Here is a 17,926-nt window from a genome sequence, read left to right as displayed (position 1 = left end):
CCTTTAGGATACCTAAAAAAGAGGGCGCGTGTCAGGTTAACGTCACTGACTACCGTTCATTCTTCAATTGCAAAACTGCGAATGATAAGACCGCAGACGAGTATCAAAGACGGTCACAGTTCATTGCTTTTAGTCCTACAGTACGTCCGTGCCGCATTTGCGAAAGCTCACTACTGATTTGCTAGTACATGTAGACACAAAAAACACAACTAGATGAGAACACATGCATTTTATACACATTTTATTTTATTGAACTATGGTGTCAAAACTGTCTGTAGTAGCATGTCACCACTCGTCTATTCATTGCTGTATCTATAGCTCTATCCAAATTATCAAATTTGATTTGACAATAACATGTGACATAACTAAATATAGTAATGATCACATCATGAGTATATATTTATGGGCATACAACAGTATTTTATGAAAGAAAATTTGATGACCTGGACAAAACCCCCCAAAAAAAATAAACAAAAAGGACACAAATTTGCATATCAGAAGTCGTCAGCAAATTCAACAACCAATAATTCTGACTATTAAAAAATAATATCTACGCATATAATTAATTACAGAATATATAAATATAGTTTCCTATCATTTGTAGCAATTTTTTTTTTTGCAGGCCATGAAAAGTGGGGGAAGTATTCACTTAACATGACTGCTTATCAATTAAATATCAATTTATATACTTCATAATTAGTAAAAATACAAATATCTGAAAAGTTATCAAATTTTCATGAAATTATTGATCATATTTACTGTATATTTTTCTATTCTATATTAGATTTTAAATTAAAGATGAATACAGTTTGTATAAAAATAAATATTGACATAAATACTATACAAAGAAGTGATACAAAAGTTAGGCTGAAGGTTGGTACAAATGCAGTCAACTTTGATTGGGACGAGACGAGTCAGACCAGGACAATTTGACTTATATTTGGACAAGTTGGCTAAGATTAGGACAATTCACCATTAGTAATTTCAGATTATAACATCAATTATTCATCCCATTCAATTTTTTTGTTAATTTTTTCAATTAAAGTTTATATTTATATATATATATTAACTGAAAGTTATTTTCAGTATATCTTAATTCTACATTTCAATCAACATAAAAATTATATCTCCTGCCCACAACATAATTATTACTGTACATTCATATGTAATTAACCAGGTGTTATAAAGCCCTCCTACCATTTTATAATACTGTACACCAAAGAGTATCATCATCTAATGAATACTACCACACTGTTAATCTTTATAACCCTGTTACGTATAGTTTATGATGGTTATAATAAGATATCCAGTTTTTTTGTCTGTCAGACTTAATAATGTATGAAGAGACATGTCTGACAGACAAAAAAATTTGAAAGTGTATAATTGTTTTAAATATACTTATTGTTTCTGAATTTAATTAGCACCTCATGCAGACTATTTTGAAGGCCATTTTCTTCAAATCACTTAATTCAGAATGTTTAAATTTTTAATACTGATATAGAAAAGGCAAGATACTCTTATATTAAATGTTGGAAAAAAAAATTGAAGATCATGTTTGAAAATCACTGGCAGGTCAAAAAATTCTGCTAAACCTGACTAGTGTACCTGAAAGAACTTTTTCATCATTTTACTTTTCTGCATTTACTTTCAATGATTACATTATTCTTTATACCTTTTATGTACACTTGCATTTACTTGAATCCATGATGTCTGTGTTGTGGTCATAAATTTATAATCAGGTTTCAGATATTGTTAAAGGTGAGGACGAGAAGGATAAAAGTAAAGCTAATGAGGATGAAGATGGCAGTGATGATACAGTAATGATAAGGATGATCGTAATTATCATCGTAAGAATGAATGAGCATGAAGAGGATAACAATAATAATGATGGAGAATAAAGACAATAGGGGGTTTTTGCAAGCTTACAAAAACGGCAACAAATGTGTTTACGTCATCAAATGTTTAGACAACAGTTTTCTCCCGAAGCTGTTTTCTAGCTATCAATTTTACCGGTAAAAATAACCAGTAAACCGGTAAAAATTGCGTGTTTGTAAAATTTAAAAAAAAAACCCAACTGTTTACTGTTAGGCCTGGGTAGTCTAGGCTGGCTTGCTTTCAATAAAATGAACATCATTCCAGTCTATGACCATGCAATGAGTTTATGTGTTGTGTTGTCATTAAACCAAACTCAAATGGGGTAAAACAGCTCACACTGCATGCATATCTGATTTTTTATGGACAAACTTATCAGTAAAAATGTTTCAATTGGGAGAACACTTGACAACCCTTCCCATACAGTAGCATTATGGCTGTCACAACGTACACGATTCATGCCTTTTTACATGAATCAAGAATGATATTCAGCTCGTACAGTATATTGTCAAGACTGTTTCAGGCACGAATGACGATAATGATAATGACGTATTCCTATTTGTTATTCCTTGGTTGCGATACCTCCCTATTTATGATCACCATTTTAGAATAATGTAGCAGTAGTTGGATAATAAAATGTATATAAATAATGAAGGCAAGATGTATTTGCAGGAAAATCATAAAGAATGGAATTAGTTTTGAAACAAACATATGAATATTGTAGATAAGGAGAAAAATTGAAATGATGCAATTTGGAAAAAAATAATCATACAGTATATACAAAGGACATCATGACGTGCCAATTTATGCATAATTATTTAATAAGAAATATGTGTAACATTATTCTTAAATAACCTTATAAATGAAAGACATTCCTTAATAGTGAAATATACAAGGAATGTTAATTGATGAAAGGTATATTTTAGAGAGTTTGCAGAGAACTGATTTTACTGACATCAGTTCCCAGGGACGAGTCTTTCAATTCCTTTTCGGCACCGTTGGCTGGTTGCGCATTCGGATTACGGCTAAGCAGCATTTCAAGTGTATTTCCCGAGTCGGCAATAAGTGGGACTACCATGCAGCAATCAAAGTCACGTGTACGTGTGCCGTTTATCTGTAAAAATAAAAACAAATTACTATATAACAATTTAAAAGAATATAATATCTATTATATCTAACAATCCACAGACCAATTAAAATCCCTGGTTTTACAAAGGACACTTAAGCATGACGTACCTGCAAAACTCTATCATATGTTTTTATGTTGCCGTTACGAGAAGCAGGACCACCCGGTCTCACCATATTAACGTAAACACCGTTCTCATAAACACCGTCAGAAACACTGAACCCAAAGTCCTCAACATCGGTATCTTTATACAGAATAACTTTGTGTAGTTCGGCCGGTGTCGTTTTGTGCATTGTTTGAAGCTGGTCATGAATACTGAAAGACGTGCTGCGATTTGAGGAGGGCAGTGTGCTGCTACGCGATGGACCAAACCCATTTTCATTTCCGTTTCTGTAACGTCCATTAGTTTCGCAGTCTTGACTATAATTGACCATGCTCAGTGAAGCTGTGATTTCGTTCATAAGATCCGAGGTCTGTTTGGAATGTTCAAAGTGTCTTCTATGACCACGACGGTAATAGGTATCATCCTGATCCGAAAGCATTCCATCATGACTGTCGTATCCCCGAAGTCTTGAATCCTCCCAATCATCATCACTTATCGGTGAACGGTAGTACTGATTCTGTTGATTCGACCGGTTTCTAGATGTAGATCGAGTGCGCCGTTGGTTTTGTCGGTTCCTCGATGAATTTTTCCCACGTCGTGAACGCCTTGTAGCTGGCGACATTGATTGATAGTTACGAACCCTCTTGTTGCTATGATATCCAGTATCAACGCCATTCCATAGCTCCAAAGCGCTCGCTGTTACTGCTGGCGTGATGTCTTGGCTGGAGTGGTCTATTCCATTCTTTAAATCACCAATCTTTCAAAAAACATAATACAATTATTATTTTAATGACTCTTTATCATATTTGTTTTCTTTTTGACTAACATATTATTTAAAATAATTAGAGTTCACAATTAAATTTACCTCGGACCCATTCACTAACGATCCATCAATCGCACTGTTCCCTGATCGGCTTATTTTTAAATGAACTCTGTCTCCGGATGTCTTTAACAGGTGAATGGCATTGGTAAGTGTCTGACCGCGTAATGTAATACCATTGATTGCGAGAATGCGATCACCCACATGAATTGCACCAGTTCTATATAAAAAAAAATTAATATTAAAAATATCTATTAAAAAAACCAAAAAAAATATGGGGGGGGGGGGAAATGAAGGGAAGGGTGCACACATACCTTAAGTTGCCAAAAATGAGATGTTTAGAAGCAAAAAAAAAAAAAAATGCAAGGTAATAAAAAATCACTTGATACCACCTTATTTTGCCAGCTAGTACCCCTTACTGTATCATTGAGGCCTCCCACTACACCTTCACACCCCATCAGGCCCCTCTTTCAATACACCTAGACACACCACTGATCCTTTACAAATTCCATATGACCAACTGACTGGTTTAATAGTATTTTTTATGTTTTTCAGATCTTATACCCACAGATAATATTATACTCAATAGATATAATATACTCTATTCATATCTATAATACATTGTTAATGATTACATTTAGCCTAAGCGTACCTTCCAGCTAGGCCACCTTCTGTTAGCCCTGAGATGATGATGGGGTCGAAGGGTTCCTCTGTGCCTGAGATGGTGATTCCTAGAGGTCCACCATGACGAATAAGTTCAACTGAATAGGTCACAGCCCCACTTACATCCGGCTCATCTGAAGGAAACATTATAAATAAGGTCATCTCCTGCAGGCATATACTCACACATACATAACTCACTCTCATTTATTTTTATTACCAAAAATCTATTGAAACAATGTTGTCAAAGCCCCCAAATACTATGAAAATTTAAGGGTTTCAAAGGCTTATTTCAATGGATTTTAGCGTTTACATCGTAAAAAATACATATATTTTATTCTCCCCGTTTTTTTCTCCCTGACAGGGGTGGTGGGGGAGGGGAAGTTCTCTCTGATGGACCACTTCCCCCTTCCCGGTGTTAGCCCTGCATTGTGTTTCAAAAAAAATAATAATGTTGTATATGATACAATAACAATAACCTTTAATAGTAATATATGTAGTCAGCAGACTGAACGGTTAGCGGTATCCGGATACTGCTAACGGTTAGCGCTAACCGATCAGGCGTCCTCACGCAGGTGCTAACGGCTCTCTCGTGAGAACCAGGCTATAGTCTATACCCGTTAGATACATATAATAGAATAATATAATACGTTACCTGAGAAAGCCTCATCTTTTTTGAGCCTCAATCTAACAATTTCATCAGCTTCTCTTAAAATCTGTGCGGCATCTTCTACCGTACACTGATCCAGAAGGATTCCATCGATGGCAAGAAGCTTATCCCCTGGTTCAATGCTACCCACCCTGGAATAAAAAGACAAGATTTGTAGAAAGGTAAATCAGTTTTGCAGAAATTGATTCCATGATGAAGTTCCGACTAAAGAAAGACCTGTTTGAGTGACATTTCCCCAAGTAATTTTTATTTGTTCTGATCGGTTTTTTAAATATTTTTTTTTCTTTCTTGTATCTTTTATCTCTTGATCAGTCAAATATCTTAAACTTGACTTTGTGTAAATGGTTGAGTGGATAACATACCTATGGGCAACACTACCTTTCTTGATGTGTGAAATCAAAAGAGGATCACCACGCTTCCTGTTCTTTGGAGCTAGAAAAAAAAAAACACAATCAAATGTCATATTTTATTAGTTCTATAATCCTTAGTAAACAATACAGCATATAACAGGATATGTCATACTGCTAGTCAACTTACACAATATAACATCAACATATCTTTTCTATACCCCAGGTTACAAAATACTATTTGATGTGATCACCATAAGTCACATTAACATCCCTGTGTTTACCGGTTTATACAAATTATTTGTTAAAATACTGCCCTCTGTTGGCAAAAACATACCACTGACTGTGATACCAAGACCATAGTCTGTTTTAGGTAACTTGATATGAAAAGTGCCGCTGCTAGGAACTACCGATTCTGAAAAAAAAAAAAAAATGAAATCATTACAGCATTACTGTAACCACAGATCGATAACACTAAGGCATCCAAACAATTACACCTTGTCTCTACTGCAAAAATTGGAAACTATCTTTTCAATAAAAAGCTCTGTCTCTCTACTAAAAACAACAATAATTATTGAAGCTGTGTAGCTGCAGCCTTTGTTTAAATATCTAAAATAGTGACTAGGTTTGCTACTGAAAATCCCAGGCTATTTTACGTCTATTATATATATTTTGTTTTCCTATATAATTAGTTTTTTTTTTTTAAATAAATTATTGATTACTTATAAGTTTATGGTCAACATTCAATAAATAAAACCGAATCATTGCAAATTAGTCAATTTGCCATCATTAGTTTCAACCCCGGGTGAAGGGTCAACCAATTCCATTCCTCCACCTTATTGAAGCTAAAACCTGGATTTGATTAGTTTGATTCGGTGTGGACACCTAGGATAACCCACAGAAGTCTGAAGACATGGGCAGCCTACCTGCAATGTCAAATTCTATTTGTAAGAAGCATCGCTGGCCTGTCACCCTCAGCGTCTGATGGGCCTCTTCAAGTGTCAAATCCTCTGTGTAAGTACCATTAATTGCTAATATTCTGTCTCCTATATTCAACACACCTGACCTGGAGGTACAAAATATGAATACTGAAATACTGCGGCAAATTTAAGACAAACTATACAAATATGGATTTGTAAGTACTTAGGTAAGATTTAACAAAAAATATTACTACAATATGTCTTTAGGTTATTATGTACAGTATGTTATAGGTTAGTTAATTATAGTTTTAGTTAGTTTAATTTATATTTTTCATATAGCACCTATTCCTTTAGGTTAAAGCGCTTTATTTTCCCTGGTCATTGGGTCCATGCTTAAGTGTTACTGCTGTAATCAGCGCAGGAGCAGATAACCCCACTAGGTACCTATTTATACTCTTGGGTGGAGAGAAGCAAAGTATTTAAAGTGCCTTGATCAAGAACACAAGTGGAATGCACAGAGAGGGATTGAAACCCCGACCTCAAGGTTGGAAAACTAAACCGTTTCTGTTGCGCCAAATCACTTCCACTAAGTTTTTATGAGAATCTATGTATACTGGCGTATATATAAGTCAGTGTTTATGTGTTAACCATCCCATAAAATCAATATATATTTTTTATTAAGAAATATCAATGGTATAAGGTACTGTATCAACATTATTTTTGTCCATTATTCTGTGGCAATATTCTTGAAATTAGATTCTTACCGTTCAGCCACACCGCCTGGCTCTAGGAAAGAGACAACTGCTGGTATGCCCAGAATCTCCGACTCAAAGACACCGCCCTCTAGCAGCAATCCGTAGTGGCCATTTGCCGAATGCAAGGTAAGGTCAATAGTTTCTGTGTGGCAAACTTGTGTACCTGATATAAGGCCATTTGTAGATGAAGATAGTGATACTAGAAAGAAAAAATTAACAACTAGATTTTAGATAGACTGCATTATAAACGGGAACCGAAAAACGAAGGTTAACTTAACCCCCACCCTTTGTGCCCGTAATCTCAAAATCTTAGGGTGATGCTTTTAATGGTTATGATATGGTTTTACTCCTCAGTATGAGGGTGAATAACAACTTATATAAGAAACAAAGGTTGGAAAAGGAAAGATAAGGAATTATAAGAAAGAAAATAAAAGGAAAGATAAGGAATCTATGAAAGGTATAGGAAAGATAAGATCAGGAAACATACGAAAGGACAAGAAAAGTAAATATCAGGAACATTTAAAGAAAAAGGAAGAAAGACAATAAGCAAAATGGAAAGAAAAATACGAATAGGAAAGTAACAGGCCTTGAAATGATTCCAATTACCAAAGCATTGTAATAATAATATTTATTGATAATCATCAAACCAATCATTTGAACTTAATTAAACTAAACCCCAAAATATTTAATAATAATTTTTGGTACATTTGCACATTTGTTTTTAGTTTATTTTCTTCTCTGTTGTTGTTAAGCGCCTCGAGGATGTGACAACGTGAGGCGCTATATAAATACAGAATCATTATTTATTATTATTGTATAACTCAAACATACTCACTATTTGAAGTGTGCTTATTGGCCCGTCTTGTCAGCGTGTTTGATTTGTGCACTAGGCTAGCATTGGATGGTAAGGTGCTGTAGTTGGAAATGGCACTACAGCCTACAGGAGTTGTGGGTCTACTTGATGCCCTGGTTATTGTCTGCGAAACTGAAGTAAAAAAAAGCCACATTAACAACATGTTCACTGCAAACTATGAATATACTGATGACATGCGTCGTTACAAGGTGAGACAAAGAATCTAAAAAAGTACTATACAGTAGGGAACAGTTTGGTTTCCCAACTTTGAGATCGGGGGTTTTAATCCCTCGCCGTGCATTTTGCTTGTGTCCTTAAGCAAGACACTTTATCTGCATTGCTTCTCTCCACCCAGGAGTATAAATGGGTACCTGGTGGGTTTGCCTGCTCCTACGCTGATTACCAACACCAACACTTACTGCACTTTATAACCTCAATTACTGTTTTGCGGAATCTTTCACAGAAACAGTGAATAATATAATGTAATAAAAAAAACTTTTAAAACAAAGTAACAATTAACTATTCTACAAAGAAATACTATTTAATTAATCTTATTATCAAACAAAAAAAATGAACACTAATTGGTATTAACAGTAAAATTATTAAAAGTACCAAATTAAATAGAAAACCTGTCATAGATTATTCTTTTCTTACCACTTTGTACTTTTGTATGGGGGTAGCTAAGCTTGGGTGTAAACTGACTCACTGGCAAGATTTCTAGTTTAATCTGCTCCAAAGCGGATTGAAGCAGTTGCATCGCCTCGGCGACAGTCATACTATCAGTGCTACTGCCATCTATAGCTCTTATCTCATCACCTACATGAAGAGCACCGCATCTAAAAAGATAATTAAAGTATAAAGATTAGACATGTAAATTCTATATTAAAACAAATTATTTAATCCTAAAAACATCTCAGAACAGCCTAAAATGGCCAATAACTGCTTGGTTTTTCTAGGCTCACTAAGGCTTAGCCAGGACACCTCCACCAAAAATCTGAGTAGACACGAACCTATCGGCTATACTGGCCGGTTTGATGCTGTCAATCACAATACACGGCTTTGCTGCCCTCATTGTTGAACTTAATGCGACACCAAGGTGTGAGCCAGGTGTCTTAGCAACCTCTATCAGCAGTGGTCCATTTGCATTGGTTACAGCATCTGTAAAAAAAATAAATAAATAAAAAAGAGGGGTTCATGACGATAAATGAAATGGCACATAGGAGAGGGGTTCATGATAATAGAAGTAACAGTACAGAACATAAACTGCAAGTTTAATATTTCATACAGTCAAGGTTTTCATCTGTATGATAATATATTTGACAAGATCAAATTGCGAAGGTAATAAATATATGGATGCCAAAAGTCACGTAAAATGTAGGCCTATAGAATGAAGAAACCACTATTTCTTTTGCCATGCAACAATTATGACAATTAAATAAATGCCATCAAATTTTCCATCATTTTAAAGAGAAAACAAAACATACTGTTTTCTTTGAACCCTCCCTCCATCCCTTCCCCCACAAGGTACAGTAGTACATAATATTAACATGATGGTCTGTTATCATTTTGAGATCATCATAATTTTATTTATTTTCACTGAGGATTAATTTAACCTTCTCCCTTCTCGAATATTTTTTTTTTACTCATATGAAAATGATGAAAAAGACGAATGACACCACATAGCAAAGGTAAAAAAGAAAACAGATAGCACCAAAATCGGAATGCATCATCCTCAATTTAACAAAGCATAGCTACTGTACGTAAAGATTATTTTTTAAACTCATGTATAAAATGTGGAAAATAATAAAAAATAGAGTACTTTATTTCAGGTAGTTGATGAAAGCAAGGGAATATGGGTGTAGACAGAAAAACATGGATAGAGTGCATTGCACAAAGACACATAGATAACTGATTCGGACTCGAACCACTGATTTTAACTGAAAGATACATGCATAAAATATTGCCTTAGGCTCTGCTACGCTATCAAATGTTATTTGTTAAAAAACTGTTGTATGCCAATATGCAGTCATGATGTGCCTATACATGTACATGATGTGATATCATCATGACCTTTAGGCATTTCACATGTTTTTTGTCAAATAAAATTCATGCATCAGACATAGATTATCACTTTACCTCATGTAATCCTTTCTGTTTGCATCAGGAGTAAAATTTATTTTGTAGAAATTATTGCATTGTAAAATCAAAGATAAATTACACTTTTTAGACAAACATTCCTTTCACTATATGGATAAGGATACCTGCATTACATTCAATTAAATCAATCGATCAATCATTGGGATAAGGCAATTCATAGATTGTACTGCGCATGCCCTTATCACGGTCAATCGACATGAAACAAACTATGTTTACATACACAAAACATAGGTTTATGTCAATTGACCTAGGATACGAGCATGTGCAGTTCATACTTTGAAATGGCTTTTGCACCCAAAGGATTTAAAAAATAATTTAAAGTACAGTATACCTTCTAGGAAATTTTAATATTTAATATATGTTGTATTGTAATATCTGTGATTTATATTTCTTAGTGTCTTGATTCTTTCATAACTTCTTTTTGTTAGGACTTGTGGCTCACTGAGTCATAGAGCTACAGGTCTTCCTCCAAGTAAAGACCACTTAAATTAAAACCACCTCCAATTAAAGACCACATTTCTACAGCCCTGGTTGAATGCCTATCTTTTATAATTAGCTATTCTCTCCATATAAGAATTCCCTTTATTTGAGACCAAAGACCATAGTTTTGGCAAACCCAACTGAACATACTCACTTACAATTTAAGACCTCTATAAAATACAGTGTTGTTAATGTAATTTTTTTTTATAATAAATTGTGTTATATATGACTTAACACATAGAAATATTATCCAATGCACTGTTTTGTGTACAGTGTTGTGTGTATATTGAATAATGATTAATGTTTGTGGCAATGATTATATATATATTAATATTTTAATGGAAAGACAAGCTGATGTCTGGTTTTTATGATACGTTTTATTAACCTTGTAGGAGGTTGGAGAGTCACTTGATAGTTGATTCAGTTTAACACTTTTTTTACAATCCCGCCTACCTGATAAAGTGTCTGTGCATTGTTTTGTTTTGTTTGTGAAATGACGAAATAAATGAAATGAAATTAATGAAATTAAGAATAAATAACTATTAAACAGCATTATTGCCCTCTAAATTGAGAAATCCAGAGACTACATTTAGTGACCAAGAGTCCTAAGTCTCCTGCAGAGTCCTGGAAAGTCTTCTGGAAATCAGCAGGAAGGACTCCTGCGAGCAAGCAAGTTTATCCCGGAATAAACCATCTCCCGCAAATTCATGATGATATTTGCAAGATTTTTTACTACTGCATTATCAATTGTCTCTCAGCAGTTGGTGCCAATTTTAATGATTATCACCATGCACAGGAAAATATATTTAGATGTCTTAAGAAAACTCATTTCAACAGATCTCCCGGATGTCGATTCTTCCAACCTGGGACCCCTGTTGAGAGCTGGTCTTAAATTATAGGGATTCTATCAGACACCAAAAACCATGGTTTTGGCAGACCAAACTGAAAATTTACTACTGACTTCTAAAATATAAAGTGGTTTTAATGTAGTATTTTTCACAGACTACATACATCAAAATAATATTAAAAGCCATTGTATTCAGTACTCCATAAAGAATACCAATCGTGTTTAGTAGAATGTTGAGGTTTGTATTTTTCTAATTAAATGTATATTTGGGTAAGACGAGAGCAGGTCTTGATGTATGGCTGCCAAGAAATGGTTTATGATGAATTAGTAACAGCACACAGTAATTCATTCTAAAACACTTGGAAGAAAACATTCAAATATACTGTATTGTATAATATATGGTTTTGGAAGACCCAACCAAAAATCTTTCCTTCAATAAATACATTAATTATTTTAAGGCATTTAAAAATATATATATATATGATTAATACGATGACAGATCAAAATAATACATAGCTGCCCCTATTTCCTAGCCAACTCACCCATGACGGACACATCATACTCCAGCACAAAAACAGCCTCTTGTCCTGCTTGCTTGATGACTTGCAAGGCATCTTGATGGCTGTAGCTGCTTAGCAATATACCATCTACACTTATAACATGGTCTCCAATCTTCATAGTACCATCCCTACAATCAAATCATAACATGTTTCGAAAAATATTATTAATAATATCTATAATGTGTATACAGCAACTGACATCACCATCACTATAAAATAATAATTTGCACACATTTATAAAGTACTAAATCTGAAAAGCATAATATTTACATACATTATCTCTTTCTTCCACATCATTTAATACAATCAAAAAAGGCCATCTAGTACTTTAAGAGCGCATGTCTATATTGTCATAGGCATACAACTAAAATATCATACAGCATTACATTATTGATTGGAAAGACCAAAGTAGCTCATGGCTTGTATCTTGACCTTTGATATAGTCATGTGCACTTGAAACCATTAGACTTTATTACATGCTTACCTATCAGCTGGTCCGCCAGTGCGTATCTGGCTGACTGTGATTGGATGCGTCTTTGAAGGGTTGCTATGGACACCACCTCTGACTGTGAATCCAAAACTGGTACCTTCTTTTGGAAGACAAACTTCAATCATTTTAGTTAACACCTGGATTCCATTTTCCTCAGCTGAATAAAAATGAAATGTAATTATACAATTATAGAAAATTTTCCAATTTTATTTTTATCTAACCAATGAAGACTGGCTGGCAGTTTAAGTGTCCATTCCACAAACATCATCTTCAGCGTGATGACAATAAGTGGCGTTCAAATAACTACGCAGTCATCCTCTATTAAGTTTAATTTCTAATCAATGGTCTTATTATCAACACTCGATCTTGGTCATTCTTGTGTCAAATCGACAACCAACGTTAAACTTACGCATCATTGGTAGTTCATATTCTATCTCCAAGGTGACAATGTCGCCTGCATTTTTCAAAAGGTTAATGACCTCATCATGACGTAGCCCTGCCGTCTTGATAGCGTTCACGGCCCTAATGAGATCGCCTACTTGTAAAAGATCGCTTCGTTGGGCAACGGCACCCACACGCATCTTGGACACACGTGGAGATCCATCCTTATCGACACCACCTATCAATAGAGAATGCAAATTAATCAAAACTTAATTCGATTCTTGTCCATTTGAAAAAAAAAATTGCCAATGAAATGATTGATGTTTTAAGTACACGATTTAGTCCTTTTAAGAGCATTATAGCTATTATGAAGCACCTCTTTACAGCTGCTAGGTAGTCACGGACCACACCCTTATATGCAATTCAGCACAATGATGCTGCAAGTTATAGAATATTCTCCTAACTTTACCTTACCTTTACCTAGTCTAGTAGGTCATAATAATCTATAAAATATATACTAATTGTTAATATTTTTTTTATTTGAATATTTTTTCCATTTTATTTATTTATAAAAAAACAATACCTCATAGAGCAAAGGGAAGAATTACACGATATTCTATAAAACACATTTTTTTCTGATGGATTATTTCTAATAAATATTTATCATTTTAAATCATACATTAATACAGTAGTGGGTTTCACAAATGTAACTTGATAAATTTCAAAATTTTTTATAGGTTTACCTGAGATGGTGAGTCCGAACCCACTACCTGATTTCTTCTCAAGTCTCACTTGTGTTGTTGCTTTTCTTTCATCTTGGAAAAAATATAATTAATACATTTTTAATAAAGAAAACAATTTAATATACTGTACATAGTTTTATGACTGATTGTATTCGACAATATTTTTCTTGTTTGCAAACCAACATTTATCAAATCTACCACAGGGCTTTCACTATACATATTTAGGAAAAAACAAACGTAACAACAATAATATATAAAACTGATTAACAGCATGTTTCCTGTAAACTGCATCATAATATAACTGGAAATGAACAAATGAAATAAAAAGAGGAAAGCCATTAGATGAGAGGAAATGGTATAACCAGTCTGTTTCCCTAAATGGGCAGCTCATAGGCATTAACTCATAGAAGCAATATGATCTAATGGTATCTGGCTAACTACATATGGTAAGATGACACTTTGACATCCCAATAATCGGACCAAACATAGTTTTGGGGGGGGGGGGGAGTTGCACGAAATGGCCTAGGGTGAGAAAATTGAGAATGCGGAACTACGGTATTTCTCTATTTCAATAAAGACTTATTAATTGGTTGTTTTTAGTATCCCACAGTGGAATAATTTGCATCTCCCCTCCCCACCCCAACCAGAGCTTACATCCATGACATTGACTTAAAAAAGGAATAGATATAATCATTGTTTTATTAACTTTTTTACTGACCTGCAATGCTACTGGTTCTGCTCCTTGAACCCTCACTGCATTCTTGAACAGTTGCTCCATTCTTCTTGTTATCTTTTTCTGGGGTGGGGGAGAGAGGGGGAAAAAAATAATATACTATTTTTATTTTTATTTTTTATTTTTAAGTAGAATCTAAATATGCCTACTTATATAAACCTTGAAAGATTTGATACAAAATCCACTAAAAATTTGAGGAGTTGAGCTTACTCAAGCAATACACCGAAAAATAAATTTTGGATAAAAACATGAAAATCACATTAGTTACGGCTAGTTTTAAACATGTAAAATTGCAATTGTTGGCGGCGTTGGTGACAATCATTTTGCATCGTTTTAGCAAATACCCACAAACAGCCCCACACCTCAACACAAGCAGCCCTGCACCCCAACACAAGCAGCCCCGTATCCCACCACTGAATTGTTGACTAGTAAATTTTGCCAAATTTAGAAATCTTGATTGCTTTGATAAATCTCTTTCCACACTTTAATTTTTTTTTGTCATATAAAATTTGATAGTCTGGACAGACTATCAAATTTTATGTGATAAAAACATATGACATGCCTAAATATGGTCATGACATGACTAAGTATGGTCATGATGACATCAAATCATGACCATATATAGGCATATCATGGCTATATACGGGCATATACCAGTCTTTTTTTGTCAAAAGAAAATTTGATAGTGTGGATAGAGCTAAGTGGTCGTCGGTTTTTTTCATATTGTGTAGATTTTCACACTTAAATTGGTCTTTTACATTCAACATGTATTAGTGAATACGTCCAAGGCTAAGTGTAAAAAAAAAGTAGTTTCTCATCCTAATATTTTGAAAAAAAGGGGAATGATGGTAAAACTCCAAGATGGTCGATGAGAAACAGAGCCTACTACTTTCTCACTTTTACCAAGTAGACATATTGAAAGCAAATAAAAGAAGCACTAGACATGATTCATACCATATGCACCCCACACCACGAACAACCGAGAGAGGAATTTTATTGATGCGAGTTAGCTAGATATTTGTACATTTCGTATGAAGGAAATAAAAAGAATAAATAATTGGTAAGACAAAGAAAATGGATGCGCGAGATGAGAAACTAGTAATTCTTTTTATTTGGCCTACAGTAAGACAGTTTTATATCAATTTCATTTTATTTTTCAACTGAGCTGAGTACATCAAATTCACACACCACCGGGAATCATCATACTCCTGTTTCATGTTATCAATAACAGGAAATAATACTGTAGGTTCGTAGGATGTTTAATATGACTTCCATCTTTATGACCGGAGGAAATTCAAAGCACATTTCATCATGATGCACAAACCAGCCTTAAGCTATAGTACATTTACACTATAACTACAAGACAACCGCAGACCAAATTATCAAAATTTTCTTTGAAAAAAAAAATCTGTTGTATGCCCATATAATTTGTTTGTTTGTTTGTTTGTTTGTTTATTCGGTACTCAAAAATTCACAAAGAACAATGATAAAGTACCAGGATAACCCATAAAGCTGAAAAACAGCTTAATTCCAATGGGGTCCCATAAACAATCAAGTAAATTCATTAAAAAAAAACAAAAAAAAACAAACAAATCATGGTTTATGCACATTTCCAAGGTGAATCTTTACCGCACGTTTAAATTTGTTTAGTTTGTTAATACACTTAATGTTTGATGGTAGACCATTCCAGTCTTTGATAGCATTGTAATAAAACGTTTTCGAAGCTAGGCCTTTAATATTTGGAATTACAAAATTGTCATTGGAAATTCTAGTTCTATAACAATGTTGTTGAGAAATCTTTATAAAATTATCAGCTAAATAAGGAGCATCCATATTATTGAAAATTTTAAAAGCATGAACTAGCCTAAGAAATTTAACCCTATCACTTATATTAAGATAGAAGAATTATAGTCATGATGTGTCTATATATGGTCATGATGTGATATCATCATGGCCATATTTAGGCACGTCACATGTTTTTTTCAAATAAAATTTGGTAGTCTAGGCAGGAGTTTAAAGTAGGCCTACATACCGTACCTCTGATTCAGTACACAAATATCCTTAAATGCCAATAGGTGTGTCTAAAATGAGGCTATACACTACATTGGAGCCAATCAGAGTATGGAAAACTCAGGATATTTTTATTATCAAGAAAAAAATGGATGTAAAGTAAAATAAAATAAGAACTGATTCAAGATTATGCTGGCATTGAACCAGCTAGATGAAATCTAGAAAAGGTTAAACAGAAAACGTTTAAGTGTTTTCTATATGGTGGGCGAGGCCTTGAGTAATTCTTAAAAGAAAAGAGAAACGAACAGCTACTCTGCAAGGGTTGATAGAGATGTGCTTGAACTCATTGAAATTATCCTTATTTCACATTATAATCAGATTGTCTATTATGTGTTGAAGAAAGAAAGTAAACTTTTCTCCTTGATCCAAAATTCTACAAGTCACAATGATTACATAGCAGAAGTAATGAAAATAGGCAGTTATAATAAATAAAGCTGGAAACCCTGTCCACTGAAATATAGGGCCTGTGTTTAGACGTTTACAAATCTGATTTCCGCTAAAATTTGGCATAAAATTTATGTCTAGTTCTAACTGTAGGTCACAATATACCACTAGTGTATAGCTGTACACAGTGATTATGATTCCGAGTACCTATTTTTCTTGTGGTTTTAATAACCCTGTTTCTGTTTATCAACTCTAATTCTGAGAACCCTCTAAATCTAAGATTCCTCTAATTCGGCTACCACTTCAAAGAACCAAATTAATTAAACAATCTTCAATCTTTTCACACAAAGTTAACCCTCTTTGGAGACAGAGGGACCACAAGACAACCTGAAATGTTCACGTCCAAAAGTGGTCTCGAAATGGTGGGTGAACTGTATTAGAAATATTCCTACATTACCTAGTTGAAATATCCTAGCCCGGTTGTTCATCTTCCTACTGACCTCCAGATGAAGTAGAAAAGCTTGTTGTTCAATGATTAAAATCTCGGGAGACTGATTATAAAGTCAACAATACAGGTGTATCAGTGATGTTTGTTAAGTTGACATACAATTGGGTGTCCTACACAGTAGGAGTTTATAGTTGATATAAAAAAGATAAACACTCACAACAACTAGATTTATATCCAAACAGGAGGATAGAAAATTTCAAGTTGACAACCATTGATTAATTACTATGACTCAGACTTTAATTATTAGAAATGGAATTAGAAGGAATTAATCATATGGTAGGCCTATATAATTTATTCATTTTTCTTAAACATCAGTAATACTAAATCATCACTGTTAACACAAATTCCACATTTAATTTAAATATAAATTTTACCATACTAGTTGGTTTTGAGAGTTTTCGTATTTTTATACTTTTTTGTTATTTGCTTCTTATTCACTGCTTTATT

General features: G+C 33.9%; 1 protein-coding gene across 1 annotated transcript; it reads right to left on the bottom strand.

The window, feature by feature from the left end:
* Window positions 1-224: 224 nt before the first annotated feature.
* LOC117115700 (glutamate receptor-interacting protein 2-like) lies at window positions 225-14,580 on the bottom strand (the record flags this gene model as incomplete). Its single annotated transcript, XM_033259600.1, is given in 17 exon segments — window positions 225-2,986; window positions 3,109-3,858; window positions 3,967-4,141; window positions 4,574-4,718; window positions 5,237-5,382; window positions 5,614-5,683; window positions 5,936-6,013; window positions 6,525-6,664; window positions 7,283-7,472; window positions 8,109-8,258; window positions 8,781-8,962; window positions 9,137-9,284; window positions 12,153-12,298; window positions 12,655-12,817; window positions 13,070-13,279; window positions 13,785-13,856; window positions 14,503-14,580. Coding segments are annotated over 17 exon segments (3,035 nt in total), but the record flags the coding sequence as incomplete, so codon positions are not given.
* Between the last annotated feature and the right edge of the window lie 3,346 nt (window positions 14,581-17,926).

The sequence above is a fragment of the Anneissia japonica genome, unplaced genomic scaffold (assembly GCF_011630105.1).
Source record: "Anneissia japonica isolate Jap-2015-1 unplaced genomic scaffold, ASM1163010v1 scaffold288193_len125881_cov165, whole genome shotgun sequence".
Lineage (NCBI taxonomy): Eukaryota > Metazoa > Echinodermata > Crinoidea > Comatulida > Comatulidae > Anneissia > Anneissia japonica.
This window is presented reverse-complemented; position numbering and strand designations above follow the sequence as displayed.